The sequence below is a fragment of the Ovis aries genome, chromosome 1, assembly GCF_016772045.2.
Source record: "Ovis aries strain OAR_USU_Benz2616 breed Rambouillet chromosome 1, ARS-UI_Ramb_v3.0, whole genome shotgun sequence".
NCBI lineage: Eukaryota > Metazoa > Chordata > Mammalia > Artiodactyla > Bovidae > Ovis > Ovis aries.
In genome coordinates, this window is record NC_056054.1 from 231,025,699 (window position 1) to 231,052,290 (window position 26,592).

A 26,592-nucleotide genomic window follows, 5' to 3' on the forward strand; every position below is an offset into this window, starting at 1 on the left:
ATAGCAGCCAATAAAACAAAGTCCCTGCCTTCATTGGGTTTTTGTCCCAGTGAATGTAAATGTTCTACAGAACGAATCCCCTTTAAATTTTCATAATACTGTTCATATAGCTCATTGAGAAACTTTGCACAGGGCCTGCAAACCAATGATGTTCATTCATTCTTGATGTTGGACTAGATGCTGGGGATACAACTTGTGAACACAGTAGACGTGTTTCTGCTCTCAAGGAGCTGAGTTCAGCATACCTCTCTCCTGTGTCAAGAAAAGCAGACCCGAGAGCTTCAGGGTCTTCCCTTCCACCATAAGCAGTGCTAACAGTGCCTCCAACCCCTAGCTCTTGGGCATGCTGAGAGCTGTTATTATGGGTACAAGATGAGAATGTGGACCAGAGAAAAGGAAATAAAATCACCCCTCAATAGAAGACAAACAGATAAGTCAACTGGGCATGTGTGAGGCCAGCAAAGACAATAAATCCCTCTTAGGAAAGCAACTTTGTAAGAGTGCAGTTCTGGCCACTCTATAGCAGAGGCTACAAGTCATTTACATAATAGGAGAGCCTCGGGAGGACAGTAGAGCTATTTAATTTGGTTAGGCTAATAGTTTTCCATCCATTTACAGTGTAATGGAACCTCTCTCGTGTGCCTCTTAAATAGGAACACTTTGGCAGGGTGCCACAGGGCACATAAAACAGGGTGGTCTTCTCAGTGTGTCAGTTCTACTCAACCATTTAGAGGGGAAAAGTTAATTAATTTACAGATTAGGGCATTATTTTCCATTAAAACCAATGCAGCCGTATTATAGACTAGAAAATGCAAAGTTTACATCTAATTTTAAGATAAAGTATGAAACTAAAACAGGACTGGAGCCAAGGGCTAAGGGATTAAATACCCCCCTACACATTTCCATCAGCCCCCTGTGAAGCCAACCTAATAAAAATAATTTTTTTGATATGGATAATTGATTCTCAGTTCCATGTAAAGTGTAAGTAAAAGACAAATCCCCAGAAGCATTCGTTTCAACAGCATTGCCACTAGAATATCCCAGCTTTTTAGAATTTCTTGAGCTGTGGTTAGATGCATGAAAATTCTGGGCCACTTGGCACTCCCTCATAGAGCAGCCCTGGGGCCCATGCTGGCCACCCTCTGTGTTTAAGAGTAAGAACTCTCTTGGAATACTTTGAACTGGCTGCTCTTTTCTAAGATGGGCCATGCGAGGTTTTCTCTATGTTCCCTTCTTGTCATAGGCACTGCATCTGAGCCCTGGCTGTCCTGTGTCCACATCCCATTTGCCCAGTCTCAGAGTGCTGCGTGGCAGGCAGACACACTCATGTTCTTTGTGCTTTGTGTTCCTGAAACAGGATCTGGACCAGGTTCAGCTCCATCTGGAAGAAGTGAGGTTCTTCGACGTGTTTGGCTTCAGTGAAGCAGCAGGAGCGTGGCAGTGCTTCATGTGCAACAACCCTGAGAGAGCAACCGGTGAGAGACCCCTCCCTCCCCTGGCTGCTAAGAACCACGTGTGCCCCTGGGGTTGCCAGGGTTGCAGGAAACCCACCCTGGTTGGCTTTCTTGCATAAACATCCTAAGTTGGAATAATGCATAGAGGTGGGCCTGACTGCCTCTGCTTTGTGCTGACAATAGTATCTCACCAAAGTGGGAGTGAGGAAAAGGGAAGATGTTGGAACAGAGAGAAACACAAACCAGAAATTAACAAGAAAACACTGCCCACATCTATATGGCTACCAAGAGAGTGATACTGGCCATCTTACCCCAATAACATTCTTCATTTCAACCCCAGTGACCCTGAGGGTTAGAGGAAAACAAACATCCTGTCAAGAACCCCAAAGGAATGAGACCACACTTAATTGAGTGAGTGGTTTCACAGACCTCCTCATCTCCCTTAACATTTTTGCTTGATGATTGAGCTGGGTGAAAAATGAGACACTTAAATAGCAAGGAATTATTTGAGAAATAATTTCACATCTGGTTATTTACCCTTCACCTTCCTTTATGCTGCACAAGGAACTTGGTCTACTGACTTGCCTAAAAATAATCATTGTTAGTCAATGTGTGCCAAGCCCTACGCTAAACGTATCAAGTATCTCATTTAACCTTCACAATAGTCTCATAAGGCTAGTGCTAATATTATCTCCATTTTACTGATGGGGCAACTGAGGCACAGAGGGATTTGGGAACTGCCTGCGGTCACCCAGGTAATAAGTTAACAGTGGCTGGATTGAACCCAGTCTGACCCCAGAGCCCATGCACTTAACCATTTCTCCATGCTGTCTCCTGGTTACACTTGCCCCAATTTAACCAGTGGGCATAGGTTGATAAAAAGTCTAATCTTCACAGAGTTACGCTGCCCTTGGGAATGGAATATTTTACCTTCAATGAGATAGAGTTCTCAGCATTGACACGGCTCAGGAACTGAAGTGTAGACCAAGAGAATGGTGTTGAAACACTGCTGGACACAAACCACTTTGTTGATGAGCCATCTTCTAGAGAGCTGTTGGTCATACCATCTGTACCCATTCCTTGAACTGGGATTTTTGTGCATCTTAAAGATCATCCGTTGTGGCAAGTCTGTCCTCTTTCTCAGCCAAGAAGTTGAGACTGAATTGAAAAAGAAGTGTTTATTTTGGCCAGATGGAAATTTGAGGGGCTCACACAGAGGCACCGAATAGAATGTATTACCCCACAGAGACAGTATGGGTGGAAGGAACTGGCAGTTAAGACGGCAGCCTTCATGAGGCACAGATTGTTGGCTGATTACAGACTGAGATTGAGTTGATGCCAGAGTGAACACACTGATTTTTAAAAAGTTAATTTGAGCAAAGAAAGAATTGATGAATTGAATGTCCCCATTATGAAACTTTCTAATTAGACCTTATTTCACCTGTGAAAAAGAGAGCATAAAAGAAACCTTATTTGAGATCATGGTGAAGTAAGGGACTTATCTGAGGTGGTTCTGAGGGGCCCTTAAGAATTTCATTCCAAGTAAGCTGAGTCCTTAGTTCAATAAACATTAAATCATATCTGACCAAGGGAGGCTCAGGAAAGGGGCTGCAAGTTAAAACCACAAAGTGTTCCTTTTATATATGTTTTCTCAAATTCACTGCCATGACTTAAAAAGAACATTTTTCACATTCACTCATTCTTATTTGTGTTTCTCACAGTTAAATATAGACTGAGAACATATACCAATAAAAATTCAAACAAGGCCAAATATTTTACAGCAGAACATATTGAATCGAAATGTTTGGCACCTAAAACTTTTAGATTTCTTTGCTTATCTCCTTTTGCTTTATGAAAGGAAATTTGGGTCTGAGAGAAATCCTATTTTAAATTACTATTTTTACCAAAAACTCCCTGAAAAGTTTTTATAGGTTAATCTAGTTTTCTTATTTTTATGTAGCGTATAAATTATGCATTTAATCCAAGTAAAAGGCCTGACATAATACTGCTGATATATATTGATCATAGGAATGATATTTGCATTTGTATTCTGCTTCAATTGTAAGTTTAAAGGTGATCAAGACATAAGAATAAATAGTTTGTTATTTGTTTATGCACAGGCCACATAGAACTTGCATCCCATTTTTCATTTATGAAGTGCATGTTTGCTGTGTTGCTTGAATGTCTTCAACAGGCTAAACCTTGAGATAAAACATGAAAAATGTATAATATCTCTGCTCTAAAAGGGTTCATAATCCAGTTAGGGCAAGACACATATAGAAAAATCTAGCATACTTCCTTGTTTTTAGCATACAATAAATACCTGTTGGTTGAGTCAATGAATGAATAATATTTAGAAATAGAAAAGTCAAATACAACTTGAATATTAACATGTTCCATGTCTATTGTGTTAATAATATCAAATATATCACTATATCATACCCAGTGCATTTTGAGTCTGGTAAATGGAGATTGGCGCTTTTATGCTCATTGAGAGAAGTTGTGTGTTCATCAGAGTCTACTTCCCTGATTGTCTGAGCTCCCAGGGTACCGTGCCTAAGTCCTGTTCTGTTCTGGTTTGGTTAGCACTCCTGCAGGGCCCAGATGCCCTGTCAGCCTCAAGGAGGAGGGGATCTAAAGAAAGAGAATCAGAGTCTAAGACAAAAGGCTGAAGAAGTTGCATTTGTTTTTTTCTTTTTAAAGTCTGAGAAAAGGTACCTTGTCCTCAAATATTCATTGTTCCCATATTTTTTTAATGTGCCTCCACAAATGGGGAACAAAACATGAGACAACTAGAAAATTTCAGTTAGACTTCTAAGAAGGACATCCTGAAATATAAATCCTTCTTAATAATGTATAGACTAAACTATGGGGCTTCAGACATTTACAACAGATCAACTGGCTTCCACGGCCACTTTAAGGACATTCCCTTCCTTGAGTAGAGGTCACATCACCCCATCAACTGCCAGTCATCTTCCCTTCAGCTCCACCACCAGCACACAGAAATTCACACAAGTTTACTGTTTTGGTATTCAACAAAATATATATTTTATCCAGTGGGATGTGAAGTCAGAGGAAACTAAATGCTAGAATAGTGTAAAGGTCCTAAAATTATTATTGCTAGCATTTATCATGCTAACTATGTGCTTTGTCTTACATCCATTTTTCTCACTATTACTGAGTCCATTTTTCAGATTAAGACACTGAAACAGAGGGAGGTCAAGTACTTTTTCTAAGGTCACACAGCTACTAAGTAGTACAACTAGCATTTTAATCCAGGTCAATTCTTGAGCCTGAAATTTCAATCTCTAGGGCAAATCCAAGTTAAAGGCATGGAATATTGAAAATTGCAAGAACAATTATTTCATAATATTATAATATATTGGAAAGATCAAGGAGTGAGCCACCTCTCTGATGACATAATCCTCTCAAACACAAGCAGGGGTTTTGTTATGGGAATGTGCAGGACTCATGTCCTGATTACACATAGGACATGGGTACATAGAAGCTATTTCCAATTCCTCCAATTGCTGGTTCAGTTTCTGATCATCATTTTATAAAAGCACAGAGTAGAAGGTTAGGAAGTTCCTGAAATAACTCAAAAATCCTCAGAGACTTGCCTGTTAGTGTGTATTGTCAATCCCATCAACCCCACATGAATGAGAGAATAGAGATTGAGCAAACAGATCGAACAGAACAGAATCTATTTCTGGAAAACCAAACAAATCCCTCTATCAGTAGTCCTCGTGTCCTGGAACTGCTAGTGCCTGTTAACAGTAAGAGTTAGTCAGCTGGACTGTCCTAGGACACATCTGGCTGCCTATTCAGTCACATTCTTTTAAAGGAAGAGGAGGAACTAAATCATCACTTCCACTCTTGTTTCTTGAGACACATGGGATGCCTTTGTTCTTACATCCTACAGAAAGCAACTCAGGGACGTCCTGGTTTTGGCACTTGGATCTTTGGCACTTGTAGATCTGAGCGCTTGCCTAGGTATTAGTCACTGGATATTTGGACACTGAGTGTGATTGTCCGTAGGAGGTCTCCTTAGGCTATAAAAGAGAATGAAAGAATTTTTTTCAGATAGCCCTCAACCATCGATCATGATTCCTCTTTAGAACTTGATTTCAAATGTTTGTGCTGTAAGAACATGCTGTCCATTATATCACATGCGGGCAAATACAGATGATTTCAAAATGCTATTAGGATGAGAATGGGGCTTCCCTGGTGGCTCAGAGGTTAAACATCTGCCTCCAATGTGGGAGACCTGGGTTTGATCCCTGGGTCGGGAAGATCCCCTGGAGAAGGAAATGGCAACTTGCTCCAGTATTCTTGCCTGGAGAATCCCATGGACGGAGGAGCCTGGTAGGCTATGGTCCACGGGGTTGCAAAGAGTCGGACATGACTGAGTGACTTCACCTTCACCTTATTCGGATGAGAAGGGCCTGTCAACAGATTTTCTCCAGACACTATAAGCTGGTGCCAGCAGGGTGGCTCTCCTTTGCCGAACGCCTTCAGCCTAGGCTAGATGGCTTTCCACTCCAGATGCCAACATGAAAATGGGCTAAATGAGGTCATCTCTGAGGACTCAGCTAGTAGGATGTAAATAGCCTTGCGGGTCCATTAACATGAAAATTTTCCATTTAATTTTAGTGCCAACTTTCACAGAACTTTATGGGTGACATAAGAAAACCTACTTTGGGTTTATACAGTGGCTGGGTTTGTCTTACGATGCCTTTCCTCCTACAACGTGTGGGCATGTTGTCTTCCATGTTAAACGCAGTTGGAGAGCCAAAACCAGTGCAGTGGTTGGGCAGGGTAACTTCACATCTTCACACATATATACTGTTAATGACCCAGTAGGTAAAATTGAACCCCAGCCTATTTTTTAAAGATACTTTGAATTACATAATGACAAAACAAATACCTGCTCAGCACCTCAGATAAGTTACTATCCTTATCCTGAAATCGTTTCCCTTTCCGCTCTTCCCATGTGCCTGTTCTGTGACTCTCTGTTAAGCTTTTCCCACACTCACATTCTCTCTCTCTCTTTCACACATAGACACACACATACGCACACATGTGCATACACATTGGCAAACATGGACAAATCACCCCGACAGAATAAACTCCCTCCTCTCTGTCCTTTTGTTCTCTGCCCACACCTTCTATAGTGTTCATGGTGTGCTGCCGTCAGTCTCCTCCACTAGACTGTAAACTACAGGAAGAAGAACCATGCAGTATTATTCTTTGTATGCCCTCCCCAGTATCTGGTACTTGTTTAACAAGTACTTGGCATATAAATGGATGATGGACTAATTCATGGATCGTGTAACGAATGCCAATAGGAGAAATAAGATTTGTTTTGAAAAATAACTTTAAAATCTAATTCTTTCTCAAAAATCAAAAAAAATAACAGCTTACTAAACTGAAACCATGAAATAGCAACTTTTGTAAAGTAAGTGTTAATGAGAAGAAATGTTGCTCTGTACAAAACTTCAACACCATGTGGATACCCAATTTTAATATTTGACCAAAAGGTTTCAATACACACATATACACAGACTTCATAGTAAACTTGCTAATAACCTGTGAGCCTCTATGGAACATAAGCTAAGCTAAGTAGCCTAATACCCTTCAGGGGTTAATTTCTATTTTTCAACCAGCATCACTATCAATCTTTCTGCCTTTCCAAACTGGGTCAACAACAATCTTATCTTGATAGAGTGAAAGTATACTTGCAGCAAAGCATGAGTCACCCTGTGGTTTTCCAGAAACAAATCATCAGGCCTTGAAATGTGTCTTTTTATACTAAGAGAATAAGCTGAGTCAAGCCAAAATACCAAGGAGAAGAAGCATGCTTTATTTTTTGTGTGTGGATATTAGTATCCTTTTCTCCATTTACTTTATTTTTTAATATAAATGTATTTCTTTTAATTGGAGGCTAATAACTTTACAATATTGTATTGGTTTTGCCATACATCAACATGAATCTGCCACGGGTGTACACGTGTTCCCCATCCTGAACCCCCCTCCCTCCTCCCTCCCCATACCATCCCTCTGGGTTGTCGCAGTGCACCAGCCCCAAGCATCCAGTATCATGCATCAAACCTGGACTTGAGATTCATTTCATATATATTAATACATGTTTCAGTGCCATTCTCCCAAATCATCCCACTCTCTCCCTCTCCCACAAAGTCCAAAAGACTGTTCTGTACATCTGTGTCTCTTTTGCTGTCTTGCATACAGGGTTATCATTACCATCTTTCTAAATTCCATATATATGCGTTAGTATACTGTATTGGTGTTTTTCTTTCTGGCTTACTTCACTCTGTATAATAGGCTCCAGTTTCATCCACCTCATTAGAACTGATTCAAATGTGTTCTTTTTAATGGCTGAGTAATACTCCATTGTGTATATGTTCCACAGCTTTCTTATCCATTCATCTGCTGGAGCATGGTTTAAAAAGGCAGACCAGAGTGAATATATCAGTCCCTATCACTATACAGATTTACAGTGACATTGATTTAAAGAATTTTTACATAGTTTTAAAAATTAAAGCACTTAAGATCTCTTAAAAGAGCTCTTCTTCCTCCAACTTAAACTCCCATGGGCTCTTAAACACCTTCAACTGGCTTAATGTCTCCTTTCTCTTCACCTGTTGCCTCTTGCCTCTCGCTTCCTCTTTAAAGCCAGAAGAGCTGTCCCTGTTCACCCTGTGTTTCCTTGCCTCCTGCTCCTCTTGACTCAACCCTTTCTAATCTGGCCTCTCCGCCCATTATTTCTATGGTCATCCAGGTCATGCAGATTCCAGGACTGGATATGTTTCAGTCCTTCTGTCACTTGCCTTTAGCAGCATTCAATTCTGGTGGCCAGTTCCTCCTTCCTCAAACATTTCTGCCTTTACCTTCTGTGACACAGCATTCTTCAGTGTCCCTCCTACTCTAGACACTCCTTCTCAACCTCCTTTCTGGGCCCACCTTCCTCTATCCAGCTATTCATTATCAGTGCACATTTTTTTCCCATCACCATAACTTTCTCCCTAGTCAGTCTCCATGGGTCTGTGGCTTTAGTAACTACTTCTGTGACAAAACTCTCAAATGTGTATCTGCCCTTCTCTGCTTGACTCTTCCTGCTTGATAATTCAAAGACATCTCAAACTCAGTTTATTTAAATTAAAACTCATAAATGTCCCACCCTTCCCCCTAAAAAAAAAACCCACCTGACTTTCTTTCAGCATTCCCCACTTCAGTAATTATAATATCACTCATTCTGAGGCATCAGCCAAACACCCAATTCCCTCTCCCCACCCCTATCCAGCCTGTCGCCCAGTATTTGGATTTCCCTTCTCAGGTGCTTTTAACTCTGTCCGTCTCCCTTCATTGCACTACCATCACCTCTTGCCTAAAATGATGGCAGTAGCCTCCTGACAACTACTTGGACCTTCCAACCCCCTTCCCACGCTATTGCCAGAATGACCTCTTCAAAGCACAAATCCTGGCACCACTCTCTGTATAAAAACTTATAATGGCTTCCACAGCTCTTAAAGACCAAACTCCACATCCAGCACCTGACAGCCTCCCATGCAATGCCCTCTCTTAGCTTCTTCGGCCTCATCTTGTCCCCAGTGCCTCTCCATTCTGGCCAGAAAGACCCCCTTTCAGTTTCTTATACTCCCCACACTTCTTCCTGCCCATGGCTTTTGGATCTTTTGTTCTCCTGCTAGGAGCACCCTTTCTCCCCTCATCACCTAGTTAATGTAGATATTAACATTCCCATTACAACTCAGATTCACTGCCTTAGGGGAGCTTTCTGTAACCTGACTAATGCTAAGATCCTCAAAGTATTTCAGACCTCTCCTTGTAATACTTGTTATACCCGTCATCTTGTTTTTTGTCGTTGTTAGTTTTTTTGTTTGGTTGATTTTGCCTTGATTGTCTGACTAGTGCCTGTTTCCTCTAGTAAACCAGTTCTATGGAGGGAGCCCCCCTCCTCAGCCCCTAGCACACAATAGTGAAAGTGAAAGTCACTCAGTCAATCCAACTCTTTGTGACCCCATGGGCTGTCCATGGAATTCTCTAGGCCAGGATACTGGAGTGGGTTGCCTCTCGTTTCTCCAGGGGATCTTCCCAACCCAGGAATCCAACCCATGTCTCCCACATTGCAGGCAGATTTTTTACCATATGAGCCACAAGGGAAGCCCAAAAATACTGGAGTGGGTAGCCTATGCTATAGATAGTCAATAAATATTTGCCAAATAAGCAAATGACCAATTTTGTATCTTCATAGAAAATTTTTAGTAAAATTTTTCTTAGGCAAGTGGTGACAAAAACCAAATTAATGAATTCACAATAATTCATTTTAAGAGAAAAAAGGGATTCATATGAAGGCATTTTCAGTGTATCTTTGTGCCAAGTATATCTTTGTTTAAGCAGTATTTTCTTAAATAAGTTCTTCTCAAAAGTACTATGAGAGATAATTTTATTTAACAGAGAGTGAGATATCCTGTGTGTATGTATATATATATCAGATACAGTGTTATAGTGGATATGTTACAGGTAAAACTTCCAGTGCAGACATTGTAAAACTTCTATTTATTGCCAAAAGGTTTGAGGCCAAGTGTTCAACCACAACAGATGGAGTTTGTGTTAAAAACAACCAAGAATGTCCATGCATACAGGTGGGACAATGGCTAACACATATGCAACTTGTGGCAGGCTTCCCTGGTGGCTCAGCAGGAAAGAATCTGCCTGCAGTCCAAGAGACACAGGAGACACGGGTTTGACCCCTGGGTTGGGAAGATTCCCTGAAGAAAGGAATGGCAACCCACTCCAGTATTCTTGCCTAGAGAATCTCATGGACAGAGGAACCTGGTGGGCTATAGTCCATGGGGTCGCAGAATCAGACACAACTGAAGCAACTGGGCATGCATGCATGCAACTTGTGCAGCTCAAACAAGATGACTCTCCTTATCACAGAGCCGGTACAGGTGTGAAAGTGAATGTGAATCATGTCCAGCTGAGTGACCCTATAGACTGTAGCCCGCTGGGCTGCTCTATCCATGGGATTCTCCAGGCAAGAAAACTGGAATGGGTAGCCATTCCCTTCTCCAGGGGATCTTCCTGACCCAGGGATCAAACCCAGGTCTCCTGGATTGCAGGCAAATTCTTTACTGTCTGAGCCACCAGGGAAGCCCTGATGCAAGTATGTCACATCTGTTTTCCCCCAGCTTTCCTCACAGCTCTATAATGTCCAGGCAGTGCAAGAAAGCACTCAACCTTTAAAAGCATCTAACATCCTGCAGTCAGATGTCAGCAATACGTATCCATGAGATCATGGAAGTGAGTTGACAGCATGGGACCAACATGGAAAGAGTGTATGGAGCCCTTTTTTATTTAATGTTCAAGAATAAGATTGAGCAGTTCTCTCCATTCATTGCTACCACCCCTGATATTTTCCCATTGGTCCCTGTCAGTCATTACTGGGCAAGTGTGGGCCAGTATTATTTGGTAGGTTCCCATAAGGGACCCAAAGGTGACCGTACTTAACTTCTCAGAGCTATTGAATAGGTTACCCTCTTGGCAGGTGGCCTTAGAATTTTTGTTTCACTGATGAACAATAAATAAGCCAAATTCCACAAACATGGATTCTGCGCATTTTTTCCCTGTAACTCTATTAACCTAAATCAAGGACATGCATATGATCTTTTTTTAACTCAAAAAAATTTGTTAATTTTTAATTGACGGATAATTACTTTACAGTATTGTGTTGGTTTCTAGCAAACATCAACATGAATCAGCCATAGATTTACCCATGTCCCCTCCCACTTGAACATTCCTCCCCCTCCCTTTCCATCCCACCCCTCTAAGTTGTTACAGAGCCCCAGTTTGAGTTCCCCGAGTCATATAGCAAATTCCCATGGGCTACCTATTTTACATATGGTAATGTATGTTTCCACATTGCTCTCTCCATACGTCCCACCTTCTCCTTGCCCCTCCTCCCTAGCCATGTCCCTAAGTCTATTATTCTCTGTGTCTGTGTCTCCATTGCTCCTCTGCAAGTAGGTTCTTTCTAGATTCCATATATATGTGTTAGTATACGACATTTGTTTTTCTCTTTCTGACTTACTTCACCATATGATCTTATACTGCTATCCTATTCTTTAATTTTATGGAAAGTTTATAACAATTTTTTTCCCACTATTGGTTTTGCCGTTTTACTATTTTGGATATTGTATGGCCTATTACTGTCATCTACCAGGAAGCTACTATCATTTCTTAGAAGTTCTTGAGCCATGTTAGAATCAGCTGGGGATGCTGTTAAAATGCAGAGTCCCTCACCCTACCCTAAGATTATGAGTTCAGTAGGTTCAGGCTGGTGCCTTGGAATTTGCATTTTAATAAGCCAGCACGGAATTCTGATATAGGTGTTCCTCAGAACACAGATTGGGAAACATTGCTCTACGAGTTTATAAAATAGTAGTTCTAAAAGGCTTTTTTTTTTAGAACAATATTTCAGCAGTTAATAGAGAAGCCTAGAAAGCAGGCTACATTTTGATGGGTATGAAATTACTGAGAAAGGAAGTCACTTGGCACTCATGAAAGTGCCCTCAAACGGCTGCTGTCAAATTGAGTTTGCCGGCCTGTTTTTAGACCCCACACATCTTGTGGGATGTTACAAAATCGATGCTGGATTATGCCTCCTTGTTTATTCACTACTGGTAAGGAAATATGGGCCTCTAAACACTGCCTGGGTAGTCATATGAAGTATGCCATTCGTTACGATCCTTAGTGATTTCAGAAACCACAGACACTCAGTCTACTGAATGTGGCTCCTAGGGCCTCCTCACTTAGTGCTTCTGCCCCTCTTTAAGTGTACCCTCTATAATCAGAGTTGGGTTTATTAGACCTGGCACACACACAAGAAAATCACTAAAACCATAAAAGGGAATTGGAATAAACTTGAGACTCTCAATACATGGAAAGAAATTCCCCACAGACTGTATAGGAGTTGTAATTCTCAGAAGCAGTCAATTCAAGGGAAATTTTTTAAAAAAAAAAAGACATACTTTTTCTCAGTTCTTATTTTAAAACTAAATATTTAAGATTTACATATTTCTTCAAGATTATGCCTTCTTTTGAAGGTATTTGTCTTTAATAATCAGGAAAAATATCTGAGAATTCAAATATCACAAATTAAATTTATGACAGTCTTAATTTGTGCATAATGCAATACTTTTAAGACAAAAGTTGCATGAGCCAGAAGCACACAGTATAAGGAACTTCTGGGTGTGGATAGTAGTCAGTACAATGTGAGTAGTTAATGGCGGTGGGGGTGTCAGCATCTACTGTCATAAGAATAAGCAGGAAGCCTGGGGTAAAAGGGAGCAACCACTAATGATGTGGAAAAGATTCCCAATGCAGCCCAATCCGTTATTGGATTAGCTTGAAAATGGCCATTGTGATGAACAAATGGATCTGTTACCCAAAATTAGAAGAGTTCACCTCCTTTGGGGACTCTTTGAATTGCTTGTCACACCTCAAGGTCAAAGCCTGCACTCCTTGAACTCTAAAAGGGTCTATTGTCTTACTCTGAATTCTATCACCATGCCTAATGCTTTAATACAGTATAGATTCATTACATCCTTAATTGGAGGGAAGGAGATAGGTTTTATCCTCAGGCCATTAGGATATGGTATTTATAAAAACCAACTGTTCATCGTTACAGTCAGAGAAGATGATGACCATGATAATGATGATAATAACTACTATTTGTTGACATCTTATTAGATAGCAGAACTTAGTTAAGCAAGGCTACTGTTAACTTTTACAGCATTTTGTGTGCCTTTATTTATGGTGGTTGATGTCCACTTGGGGGGTGTATGACTTAAATAGCAAAATTTCGGTTGAATTTCAACCCCTACACCACCCTTAGCTGAGTGCTCTTAGGCAGTGAACAACCTGCTCGGTGGCCCGGTTATTAAGCATGACGTCTCTGGAGAAGAGGAAACTGAAGCTCAGTGAGGCTAAATAACTTACACAAGACCAGTCAGCCATTAAGTTGCAATGTCTGGGCTTCAGCTAAGATCTGATTCCAAAGTCATTGCCCTTACCCCATCAACTCTCAGCCTAGACCAGAGAAAATCTTTGGTACAGCCCTATATGATTTATTATAGCAAGGAGAAAACATGGCATCCAACGCACTATGTTTAACTCAATTATAACTGGCTAAAGTCTGTACCAGGTGAAGCAGTTGGTAAAGAATCTGCCTGCCAGTGCAGCAGACACAAGAGACACGGTTTGATCGCTGAGTTGGGAAGATCCCCTGGAGTAGGAAATGGCAACCCACTCCAGTATTCTTGGCTGAAAACTCCCATGGACAGAGGAGCTTGGCAGGCTACAGTCCATGGGGTTGCAAAGAGTCAAACACAACTGAGCATACACACACACACACACACATACAAGGATACAGTCACAATTGCAATAAACCTTAAAGCAAGGTGGAGACCTTAAATTCTTAAACTCTTGTGCCCTTGAGTTGTATGACTACAGAAATTCTTATTTTTCATTATGTTCATTACAAAGCATTGGCTTTCACTTTGCATGATGTCCAGGGATCTTTAGGACTGGTCTCTCCTTGAATCTCACCCCTCATCTCTTGCTTGCCCATCCTACCAGGTTCCCATCACTAAGAATAAGTGATAGTTTCCAGAATGCATTGCATGCCCACTCTGTCAGCCTCAGCCCTTTGCAGGTTATTTTCCTTCTTCTTTTTTCAGAATATTCCTCTTCACTTTGCCTTCATCACTGCCATTTGTCCTTCAGAATTCAGCTCAGACACATATACTCCAGGAAGCTTTCCTGCTTCCTATCCCCAGTGTAGAATAGGTGCCTCTCCAGAGTGTTCCAGTCTCCTTACTTCTGGCTATCAGCTACATTCTGGCAGGAGATCAGAGGGAGGGAGCAGAGTGAGGTCTGCTTATTTATTCCCAACTCGGTCCCTGCAGGTTGACCATGTCGTCCATCCACAGCTCGTCAGGCAGTGCTTTGCATACAGCCCCTAACTGTTCTCTTCAACTTCCTCTTCAGCCAGAGGGGTGTTGTGCCCCCTCCTGGCTCCTGGCCCCAGAGCACTAAGGTGCCTTTCCTACACCGTGCCCACATCTGTGTAAATAGTCCCTTTATTAAGTCCCTTCAGTTGCCGAGCTTGAGGTGCCCCTGTTTCCTGCTGTGACCATGCCTGATCCACAGCTGATCCCATCTGGTGTCCAGAAGGCTTCCTGCCTGTGCCGGCTGGACCTTCACAGGCTCTGGGCCCCTGATTAGTCCTTAAGAAAAACAAGATCTTTAATAATGGGGATTCAGAAGAACTTTCAAATAAAGTCCCCCAAATGACCTCCCCTAGATTATCTGATACCCAGTCTCTTTCCTGGATCTTACACCAAAAAAAATCTTCAATTGCCTACAGGCACTCCACCCCCACCCCGCTGCCACCTTCAGCTCATGACTTTGACCAAAGTGATTGCTTTACAAACGTGCTTCTGAGTTCATTGATTCTTCCAGCTTCTTTAGGTTATTTATTTTCATACATTTCCCCTTACATGTCATTCTTGTTACCCTAGTCCTTCTCTGCACTCCTCCCACGAGTTCCTCTCTCCCTTCTTCAGCAGGGACCCAGCCCTCATGTCACTCTCTCCCAGCTAGAAGTAGAATTTTCTTTCTTTGAGTTCTGTAATGCTTGCCTTCTATATCCCAAACTCTACACTGAGTTGTCAAATTTGTAAAATGCTTTATCTCACCACAAGATGATAAACTCAAGCTCTCTCTGAGCTGGGCTTCATGACCCCCTCTCAGATCCAAATGCAGTGCTTACACGTGCTCAAAATTATGTGTGAGATGATTGGATATGGCTGATAAATCAATAGAGAAATATTCCTTATTGCTTTAAGGTATCTGTGCCTGACGTGATTCACCAACTTCTCGTTGAGGAAGACTACCATTTTCAACTTTCATCTTTTATCAACATAAATGTTGTCAAGTCTTGATCCACAAAAGGAATACAATGAATATATAACCATTTGTATTAGCATTCTCAGATTTTTAAGTTGATAAACATGGAATGGGTTGCAATTACACTAGATAATTCAGTTTAATATTTCATAAACTGAATTATTTTTGGTTTATTTCATAAACAAATATTCCATAAACTTAATAATTTTCAACTAACTGATAATTTATAAAGGAACAGTTGCTGGTTGGTAGAGAATGTCTTTTAGCCAAACTGTGATGCTTTGAATGAAATAATGTGTTAATTGGCACTTGAGAAAATATTTCAATATCCTGTATGCATTACATGCAAGCAAGATAGTTTTAGGCACATGATCATTTCCTCATAGTCTCATTTAACATGTTATTTTTCAAGTGGAATATGATCATCCTTAGAAAGAATTAGTTTCCCATTTCGACCATGAAGAGACAGCAATATCATGTGAGAATTATTGCTCACCAGGATGATGACAATAGACCTATTAAAAGAACGCATGGCCAGTAACACACTTATGCCAGACATAATTATTTTTTAATATAAATTTATTTATTTTAAATGGAGATTAATTACTTCACAATATTGTATTGGTTGATTTGGGAGAATGGCATTGAGGCATAATTATTTTAAAAAACTTTTTTTAGAATCTAGGATAGCCACTGGGGGGGAAAAATAGTTTTTCTCTTTTTTTGCCTTTTGAAACTATTTTAAAATTAATCCTATAGGTACAAATAGCCTGACTTTTAAGAATTACCTGAAGTTGACTCTGATTCCTAATTTAAGGTCCTAACATGCGGCTAGTTTAAAGTGCTGTTGAGATTTCCTTCCTAAAATCTTTTCCATGGACTTTTCCCTGGGATCCACTTTCACTGGAAGTGAAAATCTACAATGAAGTCTTCTTTGCTCAGCAGCATTTCTCTATCAGTCTTCATCCTTTCATTTTCCAGTAAGCTTATCATTTTCTCTGGAGTCTCTCACAATCATTGTGAACATGTGGGTCTGTGGCTATGTTATCCCAGCCACTTCATGTCTCAAACAGTTCCTTCGACTATTTTGGTCACATACACTTCAAGTGAAGCATTTGCACCTGCCTTGAGATTTTGATCTGCACTGAGAAGTTCTTGCAGCTAATTCCCAGTGTCAGATTCAGAAGGAGCCATGTGCTTAAATATGACCTAAATCCCACCCCTCTAGGACCAGTAGCACTTGGGGAAGATGCGGTGTCCCAAGTGCTTTACCTGCTGCATAAAGGAAGCAAGGACTGTGTTTATGGAAATTTTAAATTTGCAAAGAGCATACTCCCTTTTCAGAGAAGGCAATGGCATCCCACTCCAATACTCTTGCCTGGAAAATCCCATGGACGGAGGAGCCTGGTAGACTGCAGTCCACGGGGTCGCTAAGAGTCGGGCACGACTAAGCGACTTCACTTTCGCTTTTCACTTTCATGCATTGGAGAAGGGAATGGCAATCCACTCCAGTATTCTTGCCTGGAGAATCCGAGCGACAGAGGAGCCTAGTGGGCTGCCATCTATGGGGTCGCACAGAGTCGGACACGACTGAAGCAACTTAGCAGCAGCATACTCCCTTTAAGAAAGCTCTTAATAGATGATTGCTAGCAGAACACAGATCATTTTGTTAACATTGATTGTCGATGATTCTTGAGCAATTGCTTTGCATACTCTCCTCTATGCCCAGTACTAGGCACCGTGGGGCACGCTAGAAAATGGGAGGTATTTCTCATCATTGAAACCTCAGATCAAATGCCACCTCGAATGTGCAAGCTCTTTCCTGACCACTTACATGCATGTGCACCAACCCCAAGTCACTCACTCTCTCCATCATAAACTATCACTATCTGACAATAGATTTCATATATTGTTCCTGTTACTAGCCTTAATTTGGGATTGACAAAGATCCAATTGACTAGTCATCAGACAAGAAGGGGGAAAAGCCAGATTAACTTTAATAGAATTTGTTTGTAAAAACTATATATTTTATTATTTTTTCCCCTGACAGTGCTGTCATGATGGACAGATACCCCATCTGAACTAGTTATTTAACCTACACTAGAAAAGAGAAATGATGGATGGGAAGGACAGGTTGTGTTCATAAGTTCAAAGAGCTACTGTCCACATTTAACAGTGATTAACAAAGTTCATTACTTTCAAGGTGCTATGAATATCAAACATTAATGTAAATAAATAAATATTGTCATACACCTCAGAAATCAGATTCTTTTACATGAATTGGAAGAGTGAATCTTGCATAGTTTGTAAGACAAATGAAATTCTTCAGTTCAACATATAAACTTCTGACATCATAATCATCTTCTGTGGTTCTGTGTTATCATACATATTCTACTTCAGTGTGAAATGAATCTATTAATTCAACAAAAATTTACACACTTCATACTAGGTATGCCTGATGTAACAATAGTGAACAAAGCAAAGACCCTGACCTCACTGAGCTTTCAGTTGAATGGTAAAGAAAGACATTAATCAGGTAAATGCCAATAATCACCTTTGAATGATGATATCTGAGAAAAGAAACATGCCAGATGCTCTGAGAGTATATGGCAGACAAAGTCAGCGGGGTCTGGGTTTGGGAGAAGTCTCCCAGAGGAAGCAACGTTTTGAGCTGAAATATGAAATAATTAGTTTTTAACTAGGTGAAGATTTACCTGTGAAGAGTGGAGGTAGAGTGTGTGTTCCAGAGAGTGGAAAAATCGTGTGCGAAAGAGTGGGGTAAGTTTGTTTTTGCAGCTGTTAAGGATTCAGGAAAACACATATTTGCACTACACTGACTTTTGCTGGCAAATAGCTAAATATACTTGGTTTGTGATTGTTTATAAAACTATATTTCTAAATGTTTGTGTGAACAAAATACCATGAAACAAAGGAGTTAGGAAGAACAATGCTGAGTATCTGGATGAACCTTAAAAAACTGCTAAGCAAATGCTCTTTTCGTGAACTATATTCCTTTTGTAAATCTCAAAGAGGGCTTTCAACACTTCCCCATTATCATACCTAAACTATGCATTCTTTTAGGGACAAAGGGGGAAAGCTTAACCAAATTCATAATTTTTTAGCCACTTTCCAAGTATACTTATTGGGTCTGGTTCACTGTACAATTCTGACTTTTGATCACTTGCCAAATGAATAATGAAAAATAAATGGCTTTATTGTTCTGTTACCTTCAACAGTTATAAATCAAGATGGCCAGCCCCTCATAGAAGGAAAACTTAAAGAGAAGCAAGTCAGATGGAAGTTCATCAAAAGGTGGAAAACCCGTTATTTTACACTGGCTGGAAATCAACTTCTGTTTCAAAAAGGAAAGTCTGTAAGTTCCTCTTCCATCTTTTACACTTGTGCTTTTAAAGCCTTGATCTTTGCCTACCTGATAGGCATTTTGTCTGGAGTAAAATGGCCAATAATTTTTCCTTCTCCATTTTACAGTTTTACAGCGTCATTTTATTATACATACCTTTTTGACTGTCTGTTCTGTTCATTCCTACATAAGTTGGTTCACTGTCCTTCTCAGTTTATTATGGAAGGGTTTTTTGTTACCATAAGTTTTAGAAGATGAACCACAGAAGGTCTACCCAGGAATCTTGGCTTGAACACCATGCATTCTGTTTTTTTGTGGATCACCTACATAAATATGTGGCTTTGACTCTGACTTCTTTTATGATTGAAGGCTATATTTAGACAAGGGGACCTGAAGAAGGGGAATAGTAGGCAGGGAAGAGGGAAAAAAAGTTGATTTAAGTATTTTTTATGTAGTCAACCAAACTCAGTTTTGTTTGGGGAAAATATTACTATCTTTCATTTAATATTCAGTTAATGGATAGAACAGAATTCTGAAAGAATTAATAAATAGTCATTTAATATAATTTTCAATCTGAAGTAGGATGCTCAGTAAATATCTGTATTCTGAATTTTCAGTGAGAAACTTGTGAAATAATATTATATTGCAATCAATAATGCCAAGTTATCCCTTTCTTTCCAAATCACATTTATTTATCATTACACTCTTCTCACTCAAGATCAGGGAGCATGAAATCTTGATGTACTTCTTGGCTATTTTGAGATATAATAATAATAACTTCTCAGTGCTTACCATGTGCCACAGTGGATTACCTCTCAGAATCTTCAGAACAATTCTTTGAGATCAGCACCGTTGTTATTGCCATTTTATAGATGGGAAACTGAGGCATAAAGAGACTGATGGGCTTGTCTGAGGATAGAGCCAGTAAGGTGAGAAAGGGTAAAATTGGAGTTAGACTCAGGCAATGTGACACCAAAGCGTGCTCTTAAATGAGTACACTGTCAAGCTTCCCGTGTACATCTAAGATACAGGGTCAGTAGCAGAGCGAAGTGTGTCTGGATTAACTGATGAGAGTGTTAAATTACTAAACAATTACATTTCGCTAAGAGCACATGCACTACATCTTTAGGGTGCTCATTACCAAATTTGTTTGAACTTCTCAACAGAAATCAAATATGGTGTATCTGTATTATGATGAATTCTGATCAGTGTTTTTTTAGTTAATAAAGCTTCACATTAACTTTTTAAATGGAAAAGAATATTATGATGGTACCTATTTTGAACTCATGTTACTTTCTTCATCTGTGTGTTTTATAAAATATACAGATGGACTTTCCTGTGGCTAAAGATGTTTTTGAATGAGAAATGTAATGGTGTGTTCAATTTGGAAAGTTATTGGAGGTTTAAGGAAACTTTTTTTTAGCATAGGTTCACATTGAAGCATTTTTAAAGTGTTTAAAATGACCATTTGAACTTCCTATCTTTGTTAAAGAAATCAGAATAGAAGTTAAGATGTAGTGATTTTTCCGACCCCTTGGGACAGAGTAGAGTTAGTGCATAAGGGTGTTTTTCCTGAACTCAAATACTGACCTTTATACTTCTTGATTCAGAGCTCTTTAATAAAATTTAGAGAATAAGCTATTTTATGATTGGCTAACTTATTTGACATGTTTATCAGGAGACAATGATTTGACATTCCGGAAGTCTGACAGACCATTTGGCTCAAATATTAGGAAATACTATAATATAGGATAGCTGCTGCTGCTAAGTTGCTTCAGTACTGTCCGACTCCTAGTGACCCCATGGACTGCAGCCCACCAGGCTCCCCCATCCCTGGAATTCTCCAGGCAAGAACACTGGAGTGGGGTTGCCATTTCCTTCTCCAATGCATAAAAGTGAAAAGTAAAAGTGAAGTCGCTCAGTCCTGTCCAACTCCTAGTGACACCATGGACTGCAGCCCACCAGGCTCCTCCGTCCATGGGATTTGCCAGGCAAGAGTACTGGAGTGGGGTACCATTGCCTTCTCCAGTATAGCATAGAGACCACACCAAAACCCCTCATCCTTCGGGACACTGTAACCTTGCAGTGGCCAGCAATCCAGCTGCAGCTTCAGCCACATCATAGAGGGTCTTTCTTATAAATGAGGAAATTGTGCATTTTAAAGTAAGAACTAAAAGCTTATAGTGTTACTTTTCACTTTTGCCTTCTAAGGTCTTTGTCTCCACCAAACAGCTAGGTAATGGTTTCCTTTGATCTCTTGTCTGTTTCTGTCTTAGTTGATTTACTGTCCACTGGTAACCTTTTTTTTCCTTGTTCACTTCCTACATGTATCAATTTTCTACTATAATATGATTTAAAATACATAATTTTATTACTGTCAGATACTTACTATAAACCAAATTAAACTAACAAAGTATTGCTATTATCTTATAGAGATATCTTCACTTTTCATTCTGTATATCCCCTAAAAAATTTTTGAAAAATCTGCCTAACACCTTGTAGCATTTTAATTTATGTAAATACTTTTATCATAAGTTTAAACAGTTGCACAATAGTGTTGTTTTTCAAAAGAAAAAATACTTTCTATTGAATTGTAAATATTGTCACTTTAAAATTTAAAAATCACATCTCTCCTTTAAATGTTCAGTTCAGTTCAGTTCAGTCGCTCAGTCGAGTCCGATCTTTAAATGTAACCAATAGAATAAAAAATACCATTGCAATTTGACACCTAACACCATCCATTTAAAAAAATACACAAATTAGCTCTTCTTTAATTGATGTGTTCAGGTTGTTTCTTTGAAATCATAGTTTTATTCTACCATTCCCATAGGATTTTATCCTGATCACCCTATCATTTTCGACTGCAGTAAAACGATGTATATATATTTAAATTTAGTGATTTTAATTTGTGACCATCAGTCTCAAACTGTTAAGATCTTTTATTAACTTTCCAAAATATGTTACTTATGAAAAGCTATGAGTATAATATTGAATGTAATAAATAGTTATTAAACATTAAAAATTAAATGCTTTTTAATGCTTGGTTGAAGGACACTTCCCTTACATCAGTATTTTTTTTAATTGAAGTATAGTTGATATACAATGTTGTGTTAATTTCTGCTGTACAGCAAAGTGATTCAGTTATACATTTATTTTATACATATATATTTACCTTCTTTTTAAATATTCTTTTTCTACAATGTTTTATCATAGGATATTGAAGATAGTCCTCTGTGCTATACAGTAGGACCTTGTTATTTATCTGTTCTACATCTGTTAATCCCAACCTCCCACTCCCTCCCTCCTCTAACCCCTCCCCTTTGGTAGTCATAGGTCTGTTCTCTATGTCTATAAGTCTGCTTCTGTTTTGTGAATATTAGATTCCACATATAAGTGATATCATATGGTATATATCTTTCTATTTCAGACTTACTTCCCTTAGTATGATAATCTCTAGTTGCATCCATGTTGCAGCAAATGGCATTATTTTATTCTCTTTTATGGCTGAGTAGTATTCCATTGTATAAACATAACATATCTTCTTTACCCATTCATCTGTTGATGGGCATTTACATTGTTTCCTTGGCTATCTTGGCTACTGTGAATAGTGCTGCTATGAACAAAGGAGTGCATTATGTTTTTGTGTTATAGTTTTGACCAGATATACCCCCAAGAGTGAGATTGCTGAGTCATATGACAATTCTGTTTTTTGTTTTCTGAGGCACATCCATACTGTTTTCCACAGTGGCTGCACCAAATTACATTCCCACCTACAGGGCAGGAGGGTTCCCTTTACTCCACACCCTCTCCAGCTTTTCTTATTTGTAGACTTTTTAAGGATGGCCATTCTGACTGGTGTGAGGTGGTACCTTATTGTAGCTTTGATTTGCTGTTTTTTAATAATTAGCAATGTCAAGCATCTTTTCATGTGCCTAGTGGCCATCTGTATGTCTTCTTTGAAGAAATGTTTTTTTGTCCATTTTTCACGTGGATTGTTTGTTTTGTTGTTGTTGAGTTGTATGAGCTATACGTACATTTTGGAGATTAAACCCTTGTCGGTTACATCATTTGCAAATATTTTCTCCCATCCTGTAACTTGTCTTTTCATTTTGTTTATGATTTGCTTTGCAAAAGCTTGAAAGTTTAATTAGGTCATATTTGTTTACTTTTGTTTTAATTTCCATGGCCTTGGGAGATTGACCTAAGAAAATATTGGTACAACTTATGTCAGAGAATGCTTTGCCTATGACCTCTTCTAGGAGTTTTGTGGTGTCATGTCTTATGTTTAAGTCTTTAATCCATTTTATTTTTATGCATAGTGAGAGGGTGTGTTCTAACTTCATTGATTTACATGCAGCTGTCCAACTTTCCTAGCACCACTTGCTAAAGAGACTATCTGTTTCCCATCGTATATTCTTGCCTCCTTTGTTGAAGATTAATTGACTGAGATGTGTGGGTTTATTTCTGGGCTCCATTCTTCTAACATCAGTATTTTGAATTGCTCTTTTTGTTTGATGCTCCTGAGATTTTTCCAAGGTGGACAATACACCATAGAAAGTTTGGGATGAATGAAAAAGATGTTTTTCCATTGCAAAGTGAAAAAAGGGTGATTATGAATGGGCAGGTAAGGAAAGGAGGGTTGGCAAGATTCTCAAACACAGGTACATTCTCCAGTAGACAAAATGGACTCAGGGACATTAAAGATCTGAAATTGCTTTAAAGAAGTATCTGATTCCTTAAAAAATATTCATGCTAGCCCAGCATGATGACTCTGGTGTTAAAGAGATTCTTAAGTATCTGCTTTAATGCAAAGAAAATGTAACATCATTAAATATTCCTTCCCTTAATGTTTATGGACAAATCATGCTTCCAAAGATTGAGAAAGTTGCAAAAACAGTTTAATCTACTTAAACATTGAAGCCCTGTTTATTCAATTAACACCTCTTTCTCAGAGGTAACACAAAGAAAAATTCAATTTCAGGCCTCTAAAATTATCTCAAATTCTGAGTTAATAGTACCCCAAATTGTACAGCTTCATTTTGCTCTATTAATACAGTGTTAATATCAATAGAAAATGGCATAAAGTCAAAGAAATATGAATCAAACATTTTCCCCAGTCCCACCATATAACCATATAATACTTTTCTATAAATTGGCTATTTTGTTCTAGCTTAAGATAGTACAACAAAAAACTAGCTGCTCACTTCTTCAGTTGTTTTGATGGCTATTCAAGGCCTTAGGACCCAAAATAACAAAGGTCTCAAGTCACATGAAGTGAACAGATTCTGATCCTCTTGGAAAATTCTCCAGGAGCCAGAGATCTTTCTATACTCTGGAAGCCAGCTCATGTTCTTTCCTTCCCATGCATTTCAGAAAGATGATCCTGATGACTCCCCAATAGAACTCAGCAAAGTACAGAGTGTGAAAGCTGTGGCCAAGAAACGCAGGGATCGCTCTCTCCCTCGGGCTTTTGAAATTTTCACAGACAATAAAACCTATGTTTTCAAGGCCAAGAATGAGAAGAATGCAGAAGAGTGGCTCCAGTGCATCAATGTGGCAGTTGCCCAAGCAAAAGAGAGGGAAAGTAGAGAAGTAACCACATATCTCTAGGGATTTGCAAGCCAATCTCATACCAGTTGTATACAATGGGCATGGCACTATCATTGCCAATGTCAAGAAAAAGAAATAAATTCACCAAGTCATGCTATCTTTTACTAAACACCAATGGAAAAGTTTTCTCCAGGAAGCAAGACTAAAAGTGGCAGAATCCTGGTACATTTCAGATCCATATGGCATTGGCATTAACCCCTGAACAGCTTTGTGAGGCATATAAGAAAAAGAGTTATGAATGATATGGAGCCAGAAAGGGGAGAGAAGGGATCTAGAAACTTCTGTACCTATGGCATTGTACATGATAAGAAAACAACTTAAAAGATACCTGAACTGCCTGTCCTAAGGAAAGATTAGGCAATTCTGATGAAAAGTAGTCAATAGTATTAAAAGGAAAAAAACTACAAGGAAAAGTCAAATTGGTGAACACTGAAGAAACCATGCAACTTACTTACAGACATATAATTACATTTATCCTGTCCTAATGCAAAGGAGGCTAACACTTGGTAAAATGATTCTCAAATTAGGCCAATTGTGTAATTAAATGTCTGTCCTTCATAACTCCTTGTCTGATTATTCCTTTTACGTTCATATATGATCTAAAGTTTAGTTACTTGGCTATATCTCCTGCCAAGGCAGTAAGTGTAAGCTAGGATTAAACACAGAAGACCATTTTCCCCATCTTCAAAATACATGCCATTTCTGTTAAAATTTGAGATTTTAAAGTTCTATACTTTCTTTTCATTCAATATTTTAACATCTCAAAATTATAAACATGTATTTGTTTTTGCCATTACCCATAATTTAAAAAATTAAATCATGGTAGGCAGAATTCTAGAATGGCTTTCATGACCCAAATCCTGGTAAAATCTCTTCCCCTGAGTGTTGTGGGACCTACAGCTTCTAACTAATAGAATATGGCAAACAGGACAGGATAGTCTCTCCCATGATTATGTTACATTACATGGCAAAGGAAGGAAATGTTTCAGATGTAATGAAGGTCCTTAATCAGCTGACTGAGTTAACTGAGAGGATACGGTCTTGGGTAAGCCTGGCCTAATCAGATGAGCCCTTTGAAATGGTGAACAAGTCAGAGATTCTCTCTTTCCCACTGACCTTGAATAAGCTGCCATGAGTTCTACAGCTTCATGGAAATAAATTTTGCCACAAGCAGTGTGAGCAGCTTGGAAAAGGATCCTGAGCCTCAGATAAGAGCCCATTCTCCACCAACACCTTGATTGCAACTATGTGAAACCTTAAGCAGAGAACCCAGCTATACCATACTTGGACTCCTGATCCATGGAAGCTTTTTGATAATAAATATGTGTTGTTTTAAACTATTAAGTGTGTGTGGTAATTTGTCATATAGCAATAGATAACTAATACAAAAGCTAACTTGCAATACACATACAGATTTTTTTCCTTGAAATTTATTAAACACAACCTAATATAGAAAGGTGGAGAAAGGATGTTAAGTACTTAATACTCTGACTTCTACCCTGACTCTATTTCTAACTCACTAGGATTAGAAATACAAAGGGGCCAAGTTTAAGGAAGGGAACCACTCAATTTTAAGTTTAAATGTAAAATTTGAGAGTATTGTAAGTCATGGAAGTTCTTACAAGTTGGAAATAAGAATTTGAGAGGTCAAAATTTGGGCTCATTGTGTATATAGATGGTCACTGAAGATGTGGAATTAGATGAAATTACTCAGGGAGAGTTAGACAACAGAATTAATAGCTTCCTTGGGACACCCAGCATTTAAGCAAAGGGAGGCTGATTAATGTTCAGAGATATTATAAACCAGAGGAAATAATGTCATAAGAGCCAAGGTTTTCAAGGGAAAGAAAGAGATCAGTCATATGAAATCCTGAAGAGTAATTGCTTAAGATAAAGAATAACTTTTGCAACTAAGTAACTTGTGTCATTGGCAAGAACAATTTCATTGGAGTGATGACGTGAAAGTCAAATTTCAGTGAATTGAAGAATCAACAAGAGGTTAAGAGTTTAAAACAACAATTGAACTCCCCTTTCAAAAACATGGGGCTAAGATGAAGAAAGTGGTTTTGTTGTTTGTTTTAAGGATGCATTAGACCTAATGGAAAGAAGTTTAAAACACAGAAAGAAAGAGGAAAAATAACTTTGCTTGAGCAAAGT

The 26,592-nt window shown here is 39.1% G+C and overlaps 1 protein-coding gene across 20 annotated transcripts in view; it reads left to right on the forward strand.

The window, feature by feature from the left end:
• The window catches only part of VEPH1 (ventricular zone expressed PH domain containing 1), a 676,809-nt gene extending 651,034 nt beyond the window's left edge, over positions 1 to 25,775 (forward strand). For 11 of the 20 annotated variants that reach the window (XM_060394295.1, XM_060394287.1, XM_060394298.1 and 8 more), the window contains 3 exons: positions 1,358 to 1,475; positions 18,701 to 18,837; positions 24,199 to 25,775. In XM_060394295.1, the coding sequence (XP_060250278.1) occupies positions 1,358 to 1,475; positions 18,701 to 18,837; positions 24,199 to 24,435 (492 nt within the window). In that variant the 3' untranslated portion in view covers positions 24,436 to 25,775. Of the gene's footprint in view, positions 1 to 1,357; positions 1,476 to 18,700 lie in introns of all 20 variants that reach the window. The other 9 variants (XM_060394259.1, XM_060394263.1, XM_060394257.1 and 6 more) reach the window with 1 other exon arrangement.
• The last annotated feature ends 817 nt before the right edge of the window (positions 25,776 to 26,592 follow it).